General features: G+C 40.5%; 1 protein-coding gene across 1 annotated transcript in view; it reads right to left on the bottom strand.

The window, feature by feature from the left end:
* Positions 1–2,428: 2,428 nt before the first annotated feature.
* Positions 2,429–24,219, bottom strand: part of LOC139750952 (uncharacterized) — a 35,903-nt gene continuing 14,112 nt past the window's right edge. The window contains exons 3-6 of the mRNA XM_071665886.1: positions 18,813–19,814; positions 7,162–7,374; positions 6,089–6,296; positions 2,429–4,287 (exon numbers count right to left, since the gene is read on the bottom strand). Coding sequence (XP_071521987.1) covers positions 4,106–4,287; positions 6,089–6,296; positions 7,162–7,374; positions 18,813–19,814 — 1,605 coding nt within the window. The 3' untranslated portion in view covers positions 2,429–4,105. The remainder of the gene's footprint in view (positions 4,288–6,088; positions 6,297–7,161; positions 7,375–18,812; positions 19,815–24,219) is intronic.

The raw sequence follows: 24,219 nt of genomic DNA, 5'->3' as shown, positions 1-24,219 counted from the left end.
TTTACTTTGTTGTCCTGTGCAAGCTTCACACCCTCCTGCATGTTCAGGCTCCCATAATTAAAAGCGTCTTTCACCTCATCCTTCCTTCTCGCCCTCTGTCTCCCCCTCCTCCTTGTTCCCTCCACTTCTGAATCATACATTTCATTAGTCTTTCTTCATATGTCTATACTGTTTTGGCACACCCTATTCAGTACTTTGAAAACCTCTCTTACTATGACACCTTTCTCTTACCCTGTCATTTCTTACTCAATCAACCCTCCTCACACCACATATTGTCCTGAAACATTTGATTCCAACACATCTGTCCTTATCTGTACTTTTGCATTTACGGCCAATGAATCATACCCATAGATAACCATTGGGAAACCTCCATCTTTGCTCACACTCTTGGTGATCTTCCCATTCACTCCTTGTGGACTTTGGACCTTTGTCCCTTCACACTTCCTATGATTTATTACAGCTCCTATAGTTCCATCAGCATCCATTTCCACCATTCCAAAATATCTAAAACTTTCTCCATTTCCTCTGCATTCATATTCAGACCAACCTGTCTCTCTTCCCAACCAAACCAAATAACCTTACCTTATTTACATCAACCCAACTGTTTTTATATACTCTCCTTTAGGTAGACACCAGCTTCTGCAGTTTATCACTCAGGTCTGCCACCAGAGCTGTGTCATCTGCAAACAGCAATTGACTCTTGTTATCCCCCTCCTCAGTAAAACCAAACTGCAGACCCATAAAACTACTTGCCATGCCTCTTGTTACACACCACAACCCACACCTTCCATCTTATCTTTTAACACATTCAACACTCAAAATAATCACTTCATTTCTTTCCCTGTTACCACTTCCCTATCTGCTCCCCTCACAAGTGCTTCCATTTGTTGATCTTGTTCTCATCTTACTTCTCACCTCCTTTCAACACTTTTTTCTTTATTCTCCCTTAAGTCTGCCAATATCTCACCCCATCTATCTGTCTATATTGGCTGATGCCTGTTTTTAACTGAAACTCCCTCAAGGAGTTGGCCATGGCAATAGTCTCCATAACTAGTGAACTTTAGTGCTGCTTCTTATACTTTAATGCCACACCTCCAACAGGCCACTGGTAGAAGGCAACTGTAGTGCCTATTTGTAGAGGCTCCTATCTAATGTTCCTACTTTCTTCTATCTAATGCTGCTGCCTGATGTTCCCACCTACTACTTCTATCTATTACTTCTAACATTTTGTCAAAAGGCTCACCACAAGAATGGAGAATGAGCTGTGTAAGTTAAGTGTTTTGTATGCATTCTTTCATCCCTTTCCTCTTTACCTACTTCCACTTTCTCTTGGAGAAATAAAATCAAGTGATGATGATGATGACAGTGGTGATACACAAAAAAAATTACGATAGATAAATGTACATCACTGTGTGAGTACTTAATGTTCAAAAGCACCTTATCCAAGACACATTGAAGTATATGAAGCAACTGAAGTTAGAAGATATTGGTATGTTCAATAAAGCTGCCAAGTGGTGTATTAAATTTGCTGATGAGCTACCATCAAGCCTTGAGTTCTGTGGTTGGACCATTACCTGCATTAGATCTGTTCTGATGCTGACACTGTCGGCACTTGACTTACCTGGCAATCACCTCCATCATCCATAGGTTATGTGGCATGTGCTTCCTCTCCCAGCAGAGTCTTATGCCCTCAAGCTCAACCTCAGGCATAATAAAATTTCACCTGCAGTCATCCCTATCTATCTATGCATATATCTATGATGCCCATTCCTTTGGGGAACTCCTTAAGGGGGTGGTCAAGGCAAGAGTCTCCATAACTGGTGAACTCCATCGCCACTTAGCCTTTTTTGCCTCAACTTTAATAGGCCACTGGCAAAGGGCAACTCTAGCACGGTGTTTTCTTAGGCTTCTGTCTACTGTTCCTATTGAGTACTTCTACCCTAGGTGTCTACTTTATGTTCCTGCCAAATGTTGGAACTTACTACTCAATGCTCCCACTTAAGGTTCCTACCTATTACTTTTGTCTATGGCTCCTACCACTTTGCCAAAAGGTAGGGCTAACACACGGCTCTTATCTCAAGAAAATCTAGTTATAAAGAATAAGTTGTGCAAGTTAAGTGTTGTCAAGTGTTACATGTGACAACGAAAGATTGTACATTTGTGGATAGAATGTCAGCTGTCCACATGGGGGTGAGGCATGAAGAAAAGACAACTACCTGTGTCAGGGGATTGCAACTTGACAACCACAGGAGTGCTGGTTCACTGTACAGCTGTAAGTAACCCTCCTGATACCCAGGCGGGTAGTACCATTAATATACCTTCCTGGTCAGTGGCTGCCTACCAACTACCACTACTGCCAACCCTATGTATCTTCATTTAGGAACAGAGTCAGGAAGATAATGAGATTAGTTGGAAAAAATAAATCCCGTACATTGTTTATTTATTTACATATTTGTATTTACATATTCACATATATATATTCTATATAAATATAAATTTCATCAATTTTTAATTTCATTCTTATTTTGCTACTACCCATGCATCAATAACTCAAAGTATCTGTAAATTATAGTATGTATATTAACTTTATCGCATGGCTGTTTTGTGAGCCCTATGAGGGACATCATTGGGTGGGTAGGGATGACCTATGTCCTCTCATCCCCTTGAGATACTCTACTTTGATCTCAATAAACGTATCAATCAATCAAATATTTGTAAGCATAGGCTATTCAGGGAACAAAGCTAATGAAAAGGTATCTGCTTTTAGTCAGCCCTTAGTCACACAAAATAATGATAATTACAGAAGTTATCTTTTAGGTAGTCAGTTAACAAATGTTGAGGACTTATATTGTGGGACCAAGCTGCAAAATATGATGTAGTAATTATAAAACAATTTTTTTTTTTTTCATACTATTTGCCATTTCCCTGCATTAGCTAGGTAGAGTTAAGAACTGAGGACAATCATGTACATAAAGAAAAAATTTCCTGTCACATGCATTCTGCATATTTCCTACAAATCCTTTTTTAATCATCTAAAAATTTTCCTGCTAACTAGTCATGACACGTTTGTACTACAAGAATTACTATCACATAACAAGCCTAGAAGTTTACGTCCACTTCATAACAAATGTATTGCACCGTAATTCCATTTAAAAATGGGAGAAGTAAATATCAGGTGAAGATGCAACCTCCACCAATTAGTTTAGGTAAAAGGAGGATCTATAATCAAATTCTTGTTTGTAAAGGAAGCTTGGATCTCTCTACTGGAAAAAACACTGAAATACTGAGACCATACAGCAATTACATGATTTGTTTAATCTATCAGACTAGTTAAACACAATACATGGTTTCCTGCATTCACAGTTGTCATAAAATTCATGAGATCATGGCACATCATACATTCAACAATAAGATACCTCCTTTCGCACAGTCTCCCATTTCTGTCCTTCCCCCTTCAACTCTACATTATCCAACTCATCACCACAGTTACTAGTCATTCTTCACACATCTGTTTTGTGCAAATAAGTATTCTATCATAACACATACACTTCAACATTTTATACAAAATCTTAATTACATACACTTCACATTTCCTTACTCTTTCCAGTATCTTTAGAAAAAAAAATGCAAACCATATTCTACAATCTGATCCTTGAAACCAAAGACCTTTTCACTTCCATACTTGATAAGAGACCACATCACTAGTTACATTAAGACCATTAATGAGAATCAGGTTTTTCTTTTCTGTTATTTCCTGCATCAGTAATGTAGTTACTTGTGCAGCAGTCCCAAAGTTCCTCTGACCTCCAAAAATATCCTCGAAAGTCAAAGCAAATCTCATTTTACCTCCTTTCTCAAAAATGACTTTGACTTTGTGGCCTTTTCTTACAACCCATATAACTATCTTAATATTGACTGTCATGCCAACCTCCACTCCCTTCCATCCTTCATTCAACATCTTAAACGATGCTACCAACCACAACTTCTACAAGCAGTTTCTGCGTTATTTACAATACTGTAATTATACCATTCATACATTAAAAAAGTATAAAATGTGATAATTTCAATATACTAAGTTTATGTCTTTGAGAAGATCCAGTCACAACTAATTCAGATAGAATGAAGCTTTTGTATTTCTGCTTCTATCTGAGTTGACACTGAAATCAACAGAGAGCCACTCGTTGGATTCCTCCAAAAATCCTAGGTCACTGGTCGAATGTGAAGATGACCATTTTCTGGATGACAAAGATGTTAAGGTTGGCTCAGACTGTGAAGATCTTAGCACACCTGCAAGATAATCATTATATGTTATCATCAGTAAAATAATTAAAAGCCAAAAATGGGATGCAACTCAAGAATGTATGCATTTCTGTCAGTGGTAATGTAAATCTCACTATAGAAATGAAATGTGGTCAGTGATATGCATGAATTTGTGACATTATTGATTACTGTAAGAAATTATCAAATTCATATTAATTATGTTCAGGATGACAGGATTCTAATATTTGGGATGAAACCCTTGGGGTTTATGTTCAAGTATAATATAAAAAGGTAAAAAAAGACTGTGTGTCAGACAGGACTGAAGGGCATTATCGAGCTGGAGTAGTGAAAAAGGCGCAAAATTAAAAAGTCAAGATTTTATCTGACATATCATTGTCAACAGTGTCATCTGCTTTGGCTGCTGCCAGCTGATAACTGTCTCATTCAATCTCCATATTTAGTTAACTATTCTCACTAAACAGGTTGCTCCTGGTACTTCCTCACACAAGTCTCCTTTCCAAGCTCACTTACTCTTACCACTCTCTTCTCCCCAACATTTTCTCATCTTTTTTTGAAAACTCTACAAATCTTCACCTTCATCTCCACAATTCGTCCAAGAGGATGCCAAAACTGAGAAACTTAGATATGAGACCCTGATGCCACAACTTGTCCAAAGGTTTCAATATATCACGGGCATCTACATGGGATTCCCTAAAATCTTTCAGAGATGATGACCTGACACAAGTAAGATAAGAAAGAATATCAAAAGTGGATCAGAGAAAAGAGTGTTGGAGGACATGGATGTTGAGGAGGGATTCAAAAACTTTGGAAATAGTGGATGTCAAAACAACAGGATGGTAGTTTGAGGGATTAGAACGTTTACCCTTTTTAAGGATGGGATGTACCACTGCATGCTTTCAATAAGGAAAAGTTTAGGTTTTTAAAGAGAAACTGACAAGAAAGCACAGGTGAAAGGTCAGAGGCACACTTTCAGTACACAGGGATGGATAGCATCAGGACCATAAGCCTTGCTTGTGCCCAGAGAGTAGTGCTATTCAGATAGTTTGAAAAGAGATTACAAGAAGGGACACAGGATTAGTTAGAGGAGCATCATGGGGTGAAGGAATGTTAGAATTATCCAAAGTAAAGTGTGAGGTAAAATGGAAACCAACGGAGTTGGCAGTAAAGAGCTATAGTACGGTCAGAACATAAAAGTGAAGGAAAGGTATAGTGACAGAAGTTTTTAGTGTTACCCTTAGCTAAAGACCAGCAAAACCTATCAGTGGATGATGAGAAGTTATCACACTCCCTTTGAATAAAAGTATGCTTTGCCTCATGGGTAATGTACGTGCAACAATTACATGCAGTGTTAAATCTGGATGGGAGTCAGAGGAAGGAGAGTTTTCCATCTCCCAATATGCTCGATTCCTAGCCTGAATGGCCTCAGAACAGGAACAGTTGAACCATGGATTGCAAGAAGAGGTCATCTTGGAGGAAGAGGGGATAAATGTTTCCATTCTCACAAGAATAACCTCTGTTAAGCATTTGGGGGAGACTGAAGCATCACTACATGAGGCAGTAATTTACCTGAGGAAAGTCAGAAAAGTCATTCCAGTCAGCTCTGTTGAGATGCCATTATTTACATTTAGAAAGGGCTGCTGGATGGGGAGGTGCCATTGAAAAAGATACATTTATGACCGTGTGGCCAGATAACTGATACATTTATGAGATTATGGTCAAATGACCCAATAGATACATTTATGAGAGTATGGTCAAATGACCCAATAGATACATTTATGAGAGTACGGTCAAATGACCCGCTACTTACTCTCTTTTCTATCATCTTCATCTAGCTCTTCTAACTGCTTCAAAGCTTCTTGGGCTTCATAGACACCCTTATTTCCTGCTTGTATGAGGAGCTTGTGGGCACGATCAAGATCAGAGGGTCCTCCTTCACCATGACTCAATAAAACAGCAAGATTGTAAGTAGCCCAGCCATGTCCAGCTAAATTGGCTGCTTCATACAGCTCACGAGCCTGATGAATGAAAAAATTTCTACTCTGTACGCTCTCTTGAAACTAGTAATAATAATAATAGTCACATGATCATCATCAGTAAAGTACTGTGTGGCCGTTGTAGAATGTTATACTGCCATATTCTGGATTTTTACGTAATTCCAAAGGAATTAATAAACATGTCCCCCAAAATAGTTACCATAATCATTCACTTTCCTACCCTACACTTTGTCACCTCTGCTAAGGGGGCTTATTCTTCTATAATTCTTACACTCACTTTGTTCCCTTTTCCTTTCTCAGTGGAAAAATAACTGCCTTCATTCAGTCATCAGGAATCTTGTCATTTTTCTGTCCTTCCATACAAACTTTCCAGATCCACTCTACAGCATAACTATATCATCTCTTCTCTTCACCATCTTTCTCACCAATCAATCTGTGCCTCTAGCTATTTCACTCTTGAAGAGTTTCATTGCTCTTCTTACTTCCTTCTTTGTAATGTCTCCCTCTCCATACTTTTTTCCCAATTCTATTGATAGACATATATCTAGTACCATCAACTTTTCAAAAACTCCCTCCATCCCTTTATTTTCACAATAGCTGAGATAGCATGGGCAACTAAATGTCCATGCCTGTTTCAGTGTGTGTGTGTGTGTGTGTGTGTGTGTGTAACTCAACTTAAACCAGATGAACATTTATTGACCAACTCTGAGGCACAATCTCTTGTTAAAAGCATTCTCCTTAGCCAGTCTTTTTATCAATTCTATCCAGAGCTTTATGTTCTGCACTACTTGCCTTCCATTCATCACTATTTTTTGGCAGATTTTAATTCTATCTAAACTCTATTTTGCTCCTTCACCAACTTCCTTAATTCTAACTGGACTCATACCATCTTAAAATCCTGTCTGACACCACGCCCAAGATGATAACACAAAGCAAGATTAAAAGTAGATGAGGGATCTCCAAGTAAAGCACCAGCACGGAAATAAATGACTGCAGAGCCTGGTTCTGTGTCAACTAGGTTAAGGCCAACGTCTCCCTCCAGCACTCCCATGAGCTGATCCTGAATGGATTTAATGTCTTCACTCCCAGCATTCAGGATCTGTTGAAGAAAAACATCCTAAATATAACAGACAAAAAGTAATAATTAAGTCTACTTCATATCACTCTAACCTCGCATTCAATTATGGATAACACATGAGCAACATTTTCAAAACAGTTAAAGCTTCCTCATTTGGCAGCACTAAATATAGTGCAATATGAATAATAAACCCATAGAATCAGCTCCCCAAAACATTAGAATGACAGCTTTAAAAAATATAAGTTATGAAGCAAGAAAAACTCTTTCCAGGGAGGCATCTCATGAGCCCTATCTCACACCTCTGAAATTTAAAATCCTCCCAACCCCCATCTTGCTACTGAGGTCAGTACCTCTCACCCTTCAGTAACCAACTGATCTGTAGTCAGCAGTGTGGCTTAAGTTGGATCTGCCATCCGACGAATCAACAACTTCTACTCAGCAATGACGTCATCATCCCCCTGATTGTCAGAGGAGACACACCTCATTATTCATGAATTAATGGTGTCAACCTAATGGTGTTCAATGTATGTTAGAGAAGGGTCTTTTGAAAGAAAGATAAGGAAGGGCAGGAAACAAAACAGGGAAAATGCTCAAGACCACCTGAGATCAATGCTCAACATCTAAAGAAAAAGCAAAGACCTCCCTGATGTTCACCTCCGAGGAAAAGTTTAACATTGTTGGGTATCTCTCCAAATTTATAGCCTCCTACCACATAGGTTAAAATGAGTCTCTTTGTCCAAAGAGAGGTGTTCCCTTTTGATAGAGGTATCAAGATTCCTAGACACCAAAGGCTGTTCCTCTCATAATCTTTGGTGATTAACATGTTTCATTCAATTTTCATGGGCCTTCAGGAGCATTGTAATTCATTAACTCTCCTCTTAGTGCCAAGGGCTATCAGGAAGGGTTTTCATGTTGAGCTTTTGAGGTGCATAAGACCAGAGACAAACTTCTTTGACTACAGAGAAATCAGAATTTTCATAACCCTCACAGGTTCCAAAAGATTGACAACTGTATCCTTTGAGCAATAAATACACTGAAGAATACTTCAGTAAATCCTAAGAAATGCACCTCAAAAATCCCACCAAAGGGTGTTCCCATAGGGCACTCTTGTAATATCACTAGCATTGATAATTCCATTTCTGCATCATTTTCCCCACACTGCATGGGACTTTCAAGCAATCACCTAAGCTCTCCTGCCAAGGGACTGAAAACTCCTGCATCATGACCACTCAATGCTTACAAAGTGAATGCCATCACATTTGCTAGAGGCATCATCATCGTTGTCTGATATTCTGTTAACAGCACATAATCAGATTAATATTCTTGTTTTTCTTCAAAGTGCTTCTATTAACTAATTATTTAAATTTGGATGCAGCTTAACACGTGGTTCAGTATACATATATGCACTTTTGTATTTTCTGTGATCCTTTTAGCTACTTTTGAGGATGAAGCTAGTGACATTTACAAGTATCAGCTGGAATCAACGCATGTGGCCAACCAACTGATTAGAGGCAACATCCTGATTTTCATGGTATTGTATGGTACTTATCAGTTCAAGAAGACCTGCACAGACCTGCACCTGTAACTCTATGGGGTAGATCTTGGTCTACTCTTTCTGGAACTTTTTCTTGTACTGGAAAGAACCCTTGAATTTGGCCAAAGGCAGTCACCCTCCATTCCACTAAAATCTCCTGTTTATAGGATCTTTTGACTTTGCATCTCTGTAATTCACAACAATGCTTTTTTAAAACGAGACTCAAAAGCACAGAACTTCTGAATTCAGAAGAACCTGAATCTTCAAGGGAAGATAGGAAGAGGCTCCAAACCAACTGCAAGGGTCCTTAGTAGAAAACAACAATTATAGAGATAATCCTAAGGGCTTTGCTATGGGAAGTCTAGGAGCTTGTATGTATAAATTCTAAAATCCAAATACAGTTGCATCACCAATTTTCTGGCACTCTCGGTTCCAAAGCCTAGCCGAATTAACCATTTTGCTGGACCAACCGTGGTCATGTGATAATAATTCATCAACACACCTCTAACCCACTAATTATACATCTCCCATGTGTCTGAAGCATACCATGGACCTACAGAAATTTAAATGAAACAAATATTAAATGTCTGAGCACCCTAAGATGGTAAGTACAGTATGTCATTAGATTGTTTGAATCCTGTGGGGTCTTTCTCGTCTTCTGTTGTTTGTGTTTTCCTAGGTGTGCATCACCAAAATAATGCAGTTTCATCTGCATTATACATCTGCTCAGGACTGAGGAGCTTGTCAGCTACGAATTTTGCAAATTCGTCCACATACTCGGCAGCTCCTTCGTCGTTTGCAGACCCCTCTTCTCTGCACACTTTATTCATGGAAATTCCATGACGCTTCTTGAATCTTTGAAGCCATCCTTCACTGTAGTCATGCTCATGTTGTAATTTAAGTTTTTTATGGAACAAATTAGCCTGGTCCATTATCATGCTACCTGACAAGTCCACTCCATCACTCCAACGCTGTCGAAACCATTCCATCATTACTCGATCATGCTCAGTACTCTAACCATCTTTCATAGTTTTTCTAATCATCATTTGCTTCTTGGAATCACTGTCTGCATAGATTTTCAATATTTTTTCCCCTTTGCTTCTTTATATTATAAACAGTTGATGAACCAATACTGTTGATGTCACACAGCTTACACATTGAAACACCACGGTCCATTTTTTCAACAGTTTTACTTTATCTTGGATTGATATGGACTGGTGTTTACGTTTGACACCATGACTGATACTCTCATATGTCTTAAAAGCCATAGCCAGGGTTAAATTTAAGCAAAATAAGCTAGGACTCTCACAGAATTGCGGCATTGCCACCAACAAGTGCAGTGTAAAGAATGTAAGTAAGTGCGCCCTACACAAAACGCCATCTGCAGCCGCCCAGTAAACTAGTCTGGTGGCCGCGGTAATTTCAAGTTCCCTCACGTAATTTTGTCCAGACTAAAGGAGGTGCCGAACCATCAGTTGCCGGAAATTTGCTGCTGTATCTACAAGTGAAATTAAGGTTGGCAGGATTCCTTTGGAGTTAGATGCTCCTCATTAAAAATGTACTCCTTTTCATCCAATTAAAATGAAAAAATTCATGAAACATGAATTTTCACTCAAGGCTGGTGGAATCTGGTAACCCCTCTCTCTCCCCCTGGCCTATGTAGAGCAATTAAATCTTGAAGAACTCTCCTCCAACAAGTCCTGACAATGTATCAAACTTCCACATAAAACACTTTGGTTAAGTGGCAATCCAAGCATCTGCATATATTTTAACCAATCTAGGCAACAAAACAAAATCTCTGACATTTGAAAACTTGTCAACATACCAATCCAAAGATGCTCTAAAGCATCTAACTCTCTGTTCTCCAACCATCACATATCACTTCAGTATCCGAACTCTTGAGAAATTGATCCACAACAGAATCAAGCAAAATATACCTATCTTATCCACACAACATGGCTTCTGACCCACCCACTCTACTACCACACTACACAGACCTCACACAGCATATCCCAGACGGCTTCAACCAACCACAACCCCTCTCCCATACAGTATTAATGGCAACAGACATCACTGTCCCCTGTCATACCCTCACACAAAATATACCTGACAAACTACCATCCAAAACAATGACAAAAAGTGGTTGGCCAATTTCACTGCTGGCCACCAAGCCAGACTCACTTACATATGCTTCATCTTTAAACCCCTTAAATTCTATGCTTAAGTTCCTCATGGAACACTTCTTTTATTAACCAACCCTCTTTAATCTCTTCCAACATCTATCTATATCGTGTGTTGAAATGGTTTGGACACATGGAGAGAATGGATGAAGAAAGATTGACAAAGAGGATATAGGTGTCAGAGGGAGAAGCGGGAGACCAAATTGGAGGTGAAAGGATGGAGTGAAAAAGATTTTGAGTGATTGAGGCTTGAACATACAGGAGGGTGAAAGGCATGCAAGGTATAGAGTGAATTGGAATGATGTGGTATACCAGGGTCAACGTACTATCAATGGATTGAACCAGGGCATGTGAAGTGTCTGAGGTAAACCATGGAAAGGTCTGTGGGGCCTGGACGTGGAAAGGGAGCTGTTTCGGTGCATTACACATGACAGTTAGAGACTGAATGTGAACGAATGTGGCCTTTTTTGTCTGATCCTGGTGCTGCCTCGCTGGAGGGGGGGATGCTATCTAATGTGTGGCGGGGTGTCGACGGGAATGGATGAAGGCAGCAAGTATGGATATGTACATGTGTATACATGTATATGTCTGTGTATTAATATGTATATATACGTTGAAATGTATAGGTATGTATATGTGCATGTGAGGGCTTTTATGTGTATTCATGTGCATCTGGGTGGGTTGGGCCATCCCTCGTCTGTTTCCTAGCGCTACCTCGCTAACATGGGAGACAGAGGTTAAGTATAATATTAAAAGAAATATATATATATATATATAAATATAGAAATATATATAACAGAGAAGAGGTAGTAAAATCTTTGCGGAAGATGAAAGCCGGCAAGGCAGCAGGTTTGGATGGTATTGCAGTGGAATTTATTAAAAAAGGGGATGACTGTATTATTGACTGGTTGGTAAGGTTATTTAATGTATGTATGACTCATGGTGAGGTGCCTGAGGATTGGCAGAATGCGTGCATACTGCCATTGTACAAAGGCAAAGGGGATAAGAGTGAGTGCTCAAATTACAGAGGTATAAGTTTGTTGAGTATTCCTGGTAAATTATATGGGAGGGTATTGATTGAGAGGGTGAAGGCATGTACAGAGCATCAGATTGGGGAAGAGCAGTGTGGTTTCAGAAGTGTTAGAGGATGTGTGGATCAGGTGTTTGCTTTGAAGAATGTATGTGAGAAATACTTAGAAAAGCAAATGGATTTGTATGTAGCATTTATGGATCTGGAGAAGGCATATGATAGAGTTGATAGAGATGCTCTGTGTAAGGTATTAAGAATATTTAGTGTGGGAGGCAAGTTGTCAGAAGCAGTGAAAAGTTTTTATCGAGGATGTAAGGCATGTGTACGTGTAGGAAGAGAGGAAAGTGATTGGTTCTCAGTGAATGTAGGTTTGCGGCAGGGGTGTGTGATGTCTCCATGGTTGTTTAATTTGTTTATGGATGGGGTTGTTAGGGAGGTGAATGCAAGAGTTTTGGAAAGAAGGGCAAGTATGAAGTCTGTTGTGGATGAGAGAACTTGCGAAGTGAGTCATTTGTTGTTTGCTGATGACACAGCGCTGGTGGCTGATTCATGTGAGAAACTGCACAAGCTGGTGACTGAGTTTGGTAAAGTGTGTGAAAGAAGAAAGTTAAGAGTAAATGTGAATAAGAGCAAGGTTATTAGGTACAGTAGGGATGAGGGTGAAGTCAATTGGGAGGTAAGTTTGAATGGAGAAAAACTGGAGGAAGTGAAGTGTTTTAGATATCTGGGAGTGGATCTGGCAGCGGATGGAACCATGGAAGCAGAAGTGAATCATAGGGTGGGGTAGGGGGCGAAAATCCTGGGAGCCTTGAAGAATGTGTGGAAGTCGAGAACATTATCTCGGAAAGCAAAAATGGGTATGTTTGAAGGAATAGTGGTTCCAACAATGTTGTATGGTTGCGAGGCGTGGGCTATGGATAGAGTTGTGCGCAGGAGGGTGGATGTGCTGGAAATGAGATGTTTGAGGACAATGTGTGGTGTGAGGTGGTTTGATCGAATAAGTAATGTAAGGGTAAGAGAGATGTGTGGAAATAAAAAGAGCGTGGTTGAGAGAGCAAAAGAGGGTGTTTTGAAATGGTTTGGGCAAATGGAGAGAATGAGTGAGGAAAGATTGACCAAGAGGATATATGTATCGGAGGTGGAGGGAATGAGGAGAAGTGGGAGACCAAACTGGAGGTGGAAAGATGGAGTGAAAAAGATTTTGTGTGATTGGGGCCTGAACATAGAGGAGGGTGAAAGGCGGGCAAGGAATAGAGTGAATTGGATCGATGTGGTAAACGGGGGTGACATGCTGTCAGTGGATTGAATCAGGGCATGTGAAGCGTCTGGGGTAAACCATGGAAAGTTGTGTGGGGCCTGGATGTGGAAAGGGAGCTGTGGTTTTGGGCATTATTGCATGACAGCTAGAGACTGAGTGTGAACGAATGGGGCCTTTGTTGTCTTTTCCTAGTGCTACCTCGCACACGTGAGGGGGGAGAGGGATGGTATTCGACGTGTGGCGAGGTGGCGATGGGAATGAATAAAGGCAGACAGTGTGAATTGTGTGCATGGGTATATATGTATGTGTCTGTGTGTGTATATATATGTGTACATTGAGATGTATAGGTATGTATATTTGCGTGTGTGGACGTGTATGTATATACATTGTGTATGGGGGTGGGTTGGGCCATTTCTTTCGTCTGTTTCCTTGCGCTACCTCGCAAACCCGGGAGACAGCGACAAAGCAAATTAAATAAATAATAAAAAAAAAATATATATATATATATATATATATATATATATATATATATATATATATATATATATATATATATATATATACACAGCACTGGTGGCTGATTCGGGTGAGAAACTGCAGAAGCTGGTGACAGAGTTTGGTAGAGTGTGTGAAAGAAGAAAGCTGAGAGTAAATGTGAATAAGAGCAAGGTTATTAGGTACAGTATGGTTGAGGGAAAAGTCAACTGGGAGGTAAGTTTGAATGGAGAAAAACTGGAGGAAGTAAAGTGTTTCAGATATCTGGGAGTGGATTTGGTAGCAGATTGAACCATGGAACCATGGAGCCATGGAAGCAGAAGTGAGTCACAGGGTGGAGGAGGGGGCGAAAGTTCTGGGAGCATTGAAAAGTGTGTGGAAGGCGAGAACATTATTTCCGAAAGCAAAAACGGGTATGTTCGAAGGAATAGTGGTTCCAACAATGTTATATGGTTGCAAGGCATGGGCTGTAGATAGAGTTGTGCGGAGGAGGGTGGATATGTTGGAAATGAGATGTTATAGGACAATATGTGGTGTGAGGTGGTTTGATTGAGTAAGTAATGAAAGGGTAAGAGAGATATGTGGTAATAAAAAGGGAGTGGTTGATAGAGCAGAAGAGGGTAGGGTGTTTTGAAATGGTTTGGTCACATGGAGAGAATGAGTGAGGAAAGATTGACAAAGAGGATATATGTGTCAGAGGTGGGGGTAACGAGAAGTTGGAGACCAAATTGGAGGTGGAAAGATGGAGTGAAAAAGATTTTGAGCGATCGGAGCCTGAACATGCAGGAGGGTGAAAGGCATGCAAGGAATAGAGTGAATCGGAATGGTGGTATACCGGGGTCGACGTGCTGTCAGTGGATTGAACCAGGGCATGTGAAGTGTCTGGGATAAACCATGGAAAGTTTTGTGGGGCCTGGATGTGGAAAGGGAGCTGTGGTTTCGGTGCATTGTACATGACAACTAGAGGCTGAGTGTGAACAAATGTGGCCTTTGTTGTCTTTTCCTAGCACTACCTCGCACACATACGGGGGGAGGGGGGTTGTCATTTCATGTGTGGCGGGGTGGCGACAGAAATGAATAAAGGCAGCAAATATGAATTATGTACATGTGTATATGTGTATATATCTGTGTATGTATATATATATATGTATACGTTGAAATGTATAGGTATGTATATGTGCGGTGTGGACGTGTATGTATATACATGTGTATGTGGGTGGGTTGGGCCATTCTTTCATCTGTTTCCTTGCGCTACCTCACTAACACGGGAGACAGCGGCAAAGTATAATAAATAAAATAAATAACTACATTGACAGTGATGGATTGCGCAAAAGATGCTTGTGGCATGAGAAGAGTGGGAGGTGGGTTGATTAGAAAGGGTAGTGAGTGGTGGGATGAAGAAGTAAGAGTATTAGTGAAAGAGAAGAGAGAGGCATTTGGATGATTTTTGCAGGGAAAAAATGCAATTGAGTGGGAGATGTATAAAAGAAAGAGACAGGAGGTCAAGAGAAAGGTGCAAGAGGTGAAAAAAAGGGCAAATGAGAGTTGGGGTGAGAGAGTATCATTAAATTTTAGGGAGAATAAAAAGATGTTCTGGAAGGAGGTAAATAAAGTGCGTAAGACAAGGGAGCAAATGGGAACTTCAGTGAAGGGCGCAAATGGGGAGGTGATAACAAGTAGTGGTGATGTGAGAAGGAGATGGAGTGAGTATTTTGAAGGTTTGTTGAATGTGTTTCATGATAGAGTGGCAGATATAGGGTGTTTTGGTCGAGGTGGTGTGCAAAGTGAGAGGGTTAGGGAAAATGATTTGGTAAACAGAGAAGAGGTAGTGAAAGCTTTGCGGAAGATGAAAGCCGGCAAGGCAGCAGGTTTGGATGGTATTGCAGTGGAATTTATTAAAAAAGGGGGTGACTGTATTGTTGACTGTTTGGTAAGGTTATTTAATGTATGTATGACTCATGGTGAGGTGCCTGAGGATTGGCGGAATGCATGCATAGTGCCATTGTACAAAGGCAAAGGGGATAAGAGTGAGTGCTCAAATTACAGAGGTATAAGTTTGTTGAGTATTCCTGGTAAATTATATGGGAGGGTATTGATTGAGAGGGTGAAGGCATGTACAGAGCATCAGATTGGGGAAGAGCAGTGTGGTTTCAAAAGCGGTAGAGGATGTGTGGATCAGGTGTTTGCTTTGAAGAATGTATGTGAGAAATACTTAGAAAAGCAAATGGATTTGTATGTAGCATTTATGGATCTGGAAAAGGCATATGATAGAGTTGATAGAGATGCTCTGTGGAAGGTATTAAGAATATATGGTGTGGGAGGAAAGTTGTTAGAAGCAGTGAAAAGTTTTTATCGAGGATGTAAGGCATGTGTACGTGTAGGAAGAGAGGAAAGTGATTGGTTCTCAGTGAATGTAGGTTTGCGGCAGGGGTGTGTGATGTCTCCATGGTTGTTTAATTTGTTTATGGATGGGGTTGTTAGGGACGTATGTATATACATGTGTATGGGGGGGGTTGGGCCATTTCTTTCGTCTGTTTCCTTGCGCTACCTCGCAAACGCGGGAGACAGCGACAAAGTATAAAAAAAAAAAGAAAAAAAATTGACAGAAATATACATGTATACACATGTACATATTCATACTTGCTTGCCTTCATCTACTTCTGGCACTACCCTGTCCCACAGGAAACAGCATCACTACCTACTGCTACAGCGAGGTAGTGCCAAATAAACAGAAAAAAAAAAAGGCCACATTTGTTCACACTCAGTCACTAGCTGTCATGTGTAATTCACCGAAACCACAGCTCCCTATCCACATCAGGGGCTCATAGATCTTTCCATGGTTTACCTCCAAACATTTCACATGCATGTTTTGGTTCAGTCCATTGACAGCATGTCGACCCCTGTATACCACATCATTACAATTTACTCTATTCCTTACACGCCTTTCACCCTCCTGTATGCTCAGGCCCTGATTGCTCAAAATCTTTTTCACTCCATCTTTCCACCTCCAATTTGGTTTCCCATTTCTCCTTCCCTCCACCTCTGACAAATATATCCTCTTCATCAATCTTTCCTCACTCAATCTCTCCTTGTGTCTGAATCACACCCTCATCTGCTCTCTCAACCATACTCTTTTATTACCACACATCTCTCTTACCCTTTCATTACATACTCGATCAAACCACCTCACACCACATATGGTCCTCAAACATCTCATTTCCAACACATCCACCCTCCTCTGTACAACCCTATCTATAGCCCATGCCTCGCAACCATATAACATTGTTGGAAACCACTATTCCTTCAAACATAACCATTTCTGCTCTTCGAAATAATGTTCTCTCCTTCCACACATTCTTCATCGTTCCCAGAACGTTCACCCCCTCCCCCACCCTGTGACTCACTTCGGCTTCCATGGTTCTATCTGCTGCTAAGTCCACTCCCAGTTATCTAAAACACTTCACTTCCTCCAATTTTTCTCCATTCAAACTTACCTCCCAATTACCTTGTCCCTCAACCCTACTGAACCTAATAACCTTGCTCTTATTCATATTTACTCACAACTTTGTCCTTTCACACACTTTTCCAAACTCAGTCACCATCTTCTGCAGTTTCTAACCCGAATCAGCCATAAAAGCTGTACCATCAGCAAACAGCAATTGACTCACTTCCCAGGCCCTCTCATCCACAACAGTCTGCATGCTCACCCCTCTTTCCAAAACTCTTGCATCTACTTCCCTAACCATCCCATCCATAAACAAATTAAACAACCATGAGGACATAACACGACCCTGCCACAAACCAACATTCACTGGAAACCAATCACTCTCCTCTCTTCCTACTCGTACACATGCCTTACATCCTTGATAAAAATTTTCACTGCTTCTAGCGACTTACCTCCCACACCACATACTCTTAAAACCTTACACAAAGCATCTCTATCAACCCTATCATATGTCTTCTCCAGATCCATAAATGCTACATACAAATCCATCTGTTTTTCATAGTATTTCTCACATACATTCTTCAAAGCAAACACCTGATCCACACATCCTCTACCACTTCTGAAATCACACTGCTCTTCCCCAATCGGATGCTCTGTACATGCTATTACCCTCTAAATCACTACCCTTACGTAAAATTTCCCAGGAATACCCAACAAACTTATGCCTCTGTAGTTTGAATACTCACCTTCATCCCCTTTGTCTTTGTACAATGACACTATGCATGCATTCTGCTAATCCTCAGGCACTTCACCATGATCCATACATTCAATGAATATCCTTACCAACCAATGAACAACACAGTCACCCCCTTTTTTAATAAATGCCACAGTAATACCATCCAAACCTGCTGCCTTGCCACCTTTGATCTTCTGCAAAGGTTTCCCTGCCTCCTCTCTGTTTACCGAACCATTATCCCTGACCTTCTCACTTTGCATACCATCAAACACATTCAACAAACCTTCTAAATAGTCACTCCATTTCCCTTTCACTTCATCACTACTTGTTACCACTTGCCCCCTTCACCAATGTTCCCATTTGTTCTCTTGTCTTACTCACGTTATTTACCTCCTTCCAAAACATCTTTTTAGTCTCTCCTAAAAATATAATGATACTCTATCACCCCAACTCTCATTTGCCTTCTTTTTCACCTCTTGCAACTTTCTCTTGATCTTCCGCTGCTTTCTTTTATACATCTCCCAGTCATTTGCATTACTTCCCTGCAAGTATCATCCAAACACCTCTCTCTTTCACTAACAATCTTACTTCCTTATCCCACCACTCACTACCCATTCTAATCTGCCATCTCCCACCTTTCTCATGCCACATGCATCTTTTGCGCAAGCCAACTTTTTCTCAACAGGCTCATCTTTAAAATGGAGCACAATAAACATAACACTTTTGGAGCTCCTTTTGCTCCTATGTCTAATACAGGATATAAATTCTTTAATTACTATACCTGCATTAAACTGTCACTAAATTTGTCAATGCCAGTCTTGGTGTCCTGATGTGATGAAATGCTTATTCCTTTACTCTGTCCAGTGACATCACAACTACAGTCTTCAATTTCAACCTTTTCCCTTATGTGAGAACCTGGAACAAATAAAACAGATTCTCCATGTCCTTCAATTTTTTTTGCTACTGATGTGCAATCTGCAATACAGTCTATTTTAATTTCACTTCCTCTTGTAAGTTCTTGCTGATCATCATGACTGTCCTTGGTCTGTTTTTGTACTATATTTGATGTTTGCAATAATTCATGTACTTCCAAGTTTTGGCTACTTTTAGATGAACCTTCTGAATTCTCCAAAACTACTTTGTAAGTTTGTGTTGAGTGCTCATCTTTTAAAAGCGAGTGGGCCTTTGCCACTTCACAGGACTCAATTTTGTTTTTCGTACTTTGAGCTTCTGATTCTTGCCTGTCACTTTCACCTGGAGATTTCTGGATATGAGAATGGATACCTGAGATTTTGAGATCAGCTGATAAGGAGTGTTCAGGTTTATTTATTTCTTTGGCCCTACCATGAACTGCCTTTTTCAATTCTGGTTGATTTGCAGCAATGGTCCATAAAGAACTAAAAATTGACCTATTAACCTCAGGATTAAAATAGTAATGTAGATTTGGTGGAATCTCTTTGTAAGGCTGGCACTGAAAATCATGTATATGTATGTGTGAGTGGCACTGACATTGGTGGTCATCTGTGCACTGGGACTTGCAACGGTAATTGCTGCAATGTTGAGATAGAAATACATTAGCCTTGTTTGGCAAATACTGCTCACTGATATTTTTTTCATGCCAAAGAACATGTCTCTTGTCTGCCTCATTGTAACATGGACTGACTACTTGATATTTAGAGCCAAAATCTGTTTGTTTTAACTGCAATTTCGAAGTCCAGAGATGTATCCTTCGCTGGCAGTTCCAGTAATGAAGTATGGACCATGTCAGTGCAGCAGCTGACCCCTGTAAATAGAAGAAAAAACTAATAAACTTGCTGTAAAATACTTGCACATAAAAACAAAATGTTAAATCTGTGTCTTTATTAATGTAAATGTCACATGTAATCTATCCATCTATCTATATCTCTGGTATCCATTCCCTTTGGGAACTCCAACAGTTGGGTAGCCATGGCAAAAGTCTCCATAACTAGGGAACTCCAGCGCCACTTCTTAATCTCCCGTAACTCAAACTCAACAGGCCAGTGGCAGAGGGCAACTCTAGTGCAGAACTACCAGAGGCTCCTGCCTAATGTTCCAACCTACTACGTCTACCAAATGCTCCCACTCAAGGTTCTATATACTACTTTTATCTTATGTCTCTCCCTAATGCTTCTGTCTAATGCTCCTATCTACTACTTCTATCTTTGCTCCTACCATTTTGCCAAAAGACAGGGTGAAAGCATCGTGCTCACCACAGGAAAATCAAGTAACGAAGAAAGAGTTGCACGAGTTAAGTGCTGCTGTCAAGTGTTAGGTGTGACAAGGAGAGATTGTATTTCTGTGGACAGAATGCCAGTAGTCCACATGTCAGTGAAATAGAAAGACAAGCCAGCTACCTGGGTCAGAGGGGTGCAACTTGACAACCACTCACTATGCATCCATCACTAAACCTCCCAATACCCAGATGGGTAATACCAGTAATGTACCTCCTTGGTTGGTGGCTGCCTGTCAGCTACTACCTTCTACTACCATGACATGTATTATCTATTTACATGAAAAGTACAGATACACCACCGATTTTCTGACAACTGATGGTTCGGCACCTCCTTTAGTCTGGACAAAATTAAGTGAGGGAACTTGAAATTACCGCGGCCACCAAACTAGTTTACTGCACTTGGTAATGATACCGCAATTCTGTGAGATTCTTGGCTTATTTTGCTCAAATTTAACTCTAGCTATGGCTTCTAAGACATATGAAAGTGTTAGTAGTGGTGTCAAACGTAAACACCAGTCCATATTGATCCAAGATAAAGAAGAATTGTTGAAAAAATGGACTGTGGTGTTTCGGTGCGTAAGCTGTGTGACATCTAGTTTTGGTTCATCAACTGTTTATTATATAAAGAAGTAAAGGGAGAAAATATCAAAATTCTATGCAGACAGCGATTCCAAGAAGCAAATGACAATTAAAAACTATGAAGGATGGTAAGAGTGCTGAGCACGATCAAGTGATGATACAATGGTTTCAACAGTGTCAGAGTGATGGAGTGGACTTGTCAGGCAGCATGATAATGGGCCAGGCTAAAATGTTCCATAAAGAACTTAAATTACAACATGAGTGTGACTATAGTGAAGGATGGATTCAAAGATTCAAGAATCGTCATGGAATTTCCATGCATAAAGTGTGCGGAGAAAAGTGGTCTGCCAACCACGAAGGAGCTGCCGAGTATGTGGACGAATATGCAAAACTCGTAGCTGATGAGCACCTCAGTCCTGAGCAGGTGTATAATGTATTTCATTTATTTATTTAATTTGCATTTAACATTTGTTTAATTTAAATTTCTAGCAGTCCATGGTATACTTTAGACACATGGGAGATGTATAATTAGTGGGTTAGAGGTGTGTTCATGCATTATTATTACGTGACCCCAGTTGGTCCTGCAAAATGGCTACTTTGGCAAGGCTTTGGAACCAAGAGTGCCGAAAAATTGGTGGTGTACTTGTATCTACAAATCATTCATCATATACAAGCTAGAGACTGAGTGTGAACAAATGTGGCCTTTTTTTTGTCTTTTCCTGGCACTGCCTCACTAGGGGGGGTTGCGATTTCCTGTGTTGCAGGGTAGCAACAGGAATGGGTGAAGGGATGCAAGCAGGAATATGTACATGTGTATATATGTATATGTCTGTATATGGATATGTATGTATATGTTGATATGTGCGTGTATGAGCGCTTCTGTGTATACATATATATATATATATATATATATATATATATATATATATATATATATCTTACATAAGTATACTTATGTAAGTAGGAGAGATGGCCAGAGAGCGTTATTGGATTACGTGTTAATTGACAGGCGTGCGAAAGAGAGACTTTTGGATGTTAATGTGCTGAGAGGTGCAACTGGAGGGATGTCTGATCATTATCTTGTGGAGGCTAAGGTGAAGATTTGTATGGGTTTTCAGAAAAGAAGAGTGAATGTTGGGGTGAAGAGGGTGGTGAGAGTAAGTGAGCTTGAGAAGGAGACCTGTGTGAGGAAGTACCAGGAGAGACTGAGTACAGAATGGAAAAAGGTGAGAACAATGGAAGCAAGGGGAGTGGGGGAGGAATGGGATGTATTTAGGGAATCAGTGATGGATTGCTCAAAAGATGCTTGTGGCATGAGAAGAGTGGGAGGTGGGTTGATTAGAAAGGGTAGTGAGTGGTGGGATGAAGAAGTAAGAGTATTAGTGAAAGAGAAGAGAGAGGCATTTGGACGATTTTTGCAGGGAAAAAATGCAATTGAGTGGGAGATGTATAAAAGAAAGAGACAGGAGGTCAAGAGAAAGGTGCAAGAGGTGAAAAAAAGGGCAAATGAGAGTTGGGGTGAGAGAGTATCATTAAATTTTAGGGAGAATAAAAAGATGTTCTGGAAGGAGGTAAATAAAGTGCGTAAGACAAGGGAGCAAATGGGAACTTCAGTGAAGGGCGCAAATGGGGAGGTGATAACAAGTAGTGGTGATGTGAGAAGGAGATGGAGTGAGTATTTTGAAGGTTTGTTGAATGTGTTTGATGATAGAGTGGCAGATATAGGGTGTTTTGGTCGAGGTGGTGTGCAAAGTGAGAGGGTTAGGGAAAATGATTTGGTAAACAGAGAAGAGGTAGTGAAAGCTTTGCGGAAGATGAAAGCCGGCAAGGCAGCAGGTTTGGATGGTATTGCAGTGGAATTTATTAAAAAAAGGGGTGACTGTACTGTTGACTGGTTGGTAAGGTTATTTAATGTATGTATGACTCATGGTGAGGTGCCTGAGGATTGGCAGAATGCGTGCATAGTGCCATTGTACAAAGGCAAAGGGGATAAGAGTGAGTGCTCAAATTACAGAGGTATAAGTTTGTTGAGTATTCCTGGTAAATTATATGGGAGGGTATTGATTGAGAGGGTGAAGGCATGTACAGAGCATCAGATTGGGGAAGAGCAGTGTGGTTTCAGAAGTGGTAGAGGATGTGTGGATCAGGTGTTTGCTTTGAAGAATGTATGTGAGAAATACTTAGAAAAGCAAATGGATTTGTATGTAGCATTTATGGATCTGGAGAAGGCATATGATAGAGTTGATAGAGATGCTCTGTGGAAGGTATTAAGAATATATGGTGTGGAGGTAAGTTGTTGGATGTAAAGCTCGAGTACGGGTAGGAAGAGAGGAAAGTGAATGGTTCTCAGTGAATGTAGGTTTGCGGCAGGGGTGTGTGATGTCTCCATGGTTGTTTATTTTGTTTATGGATGGGGTTGTTAGGGAGGTGAAATGCAAGAGTTTTGGAAAGAGGGGCAAGTATGAAGTCTGTTGGGGATGAGAGAGCTTGGGAAGTGAGTCAGTTGTTGTTCGCTGATGATACAGCGCTGGTGGCTGATTCATGTGAGAAACTGCAGAAGCTGGTGACTGAGTTTGGCAAAGTGTGTGGAAGAAGAAAGTTAAGAGTAAATGTGAATAAGAGCAAGGTTATTAGGTACAGTAGGGTTGAGGGTCAAGTCAATTGGGAGGTGAGTTTGAATGGAGAAAAACTGGAGGAAGTAAAGTGTTTTAGATATCTGGGAGTGGATCTGGCAGCGGATGGAACCATGGAAGCGGAAGTGGATCATAGGGTGGGGGAGGGGGCGAAAATTCTGGGGGCCTTGAAGAATGTGTGGAAGTCGAGAACATTATCTCGGAAAGCAAAAATGGGTATGTTTGAAGGAATAGTGGTTCCAACAATGTTGTATGGTTGCGAGGTGTGGGCTATGGATAGAGTTGTGCGCAGGAGGATGGATGTGCTGGAAATGAGATGTTTGAGGACAATGTGTGGTGTGAGGTGGTTTGATTGAGTGAGTAACGTAAGGGTAAGAGAGATGTGTGGATATAAAAAGAGCGTGGTTGAGAGAGCAGAAGAGGGTGTTTTGAAGTGGTTTGGGCACATGGAGAGGATGAGTGAGGAAAGATTGACCAAGAGGATATATGTGTCGGAGGTGGAGGGAACAAGGAGAAGAGGGAGACCAAACTGGAGGTGGAAAGATGGAGTGAAAAAGATTTTGTGTGATCGGGGCCTGAACATGCAGGAGGGTGAAAGGAGGGCAAGGAATAGAGTGAATTGGAGCGATGTGGTATACCGGGGTTGACGTGCTGTCAGTGGATTGAATCAAGGCATGTGAAGCGTCTGGGGTAAACCATGGAAAGCTGTGTAGGTATGTATA

This window comes from Panulirus ornatus, chromosome 10 (assembly GCF_036320965.1).
Source record: "Panulirus ornatus isolate Po-2019 chromosome 10, ASM3632096v1, whole genome shotgun sequence".
NCBI lineage: Eukaryota > Metazoa > Arthropoda > Malacostraca > Decapoda > Palinuridae > Panulirus > Panulirus ornatus.
The sequence above is the reverse complement of the archived record's forward strand: the minus strand, read 5'-3'. Positions and strand labels throughout refer to the sequence as shown.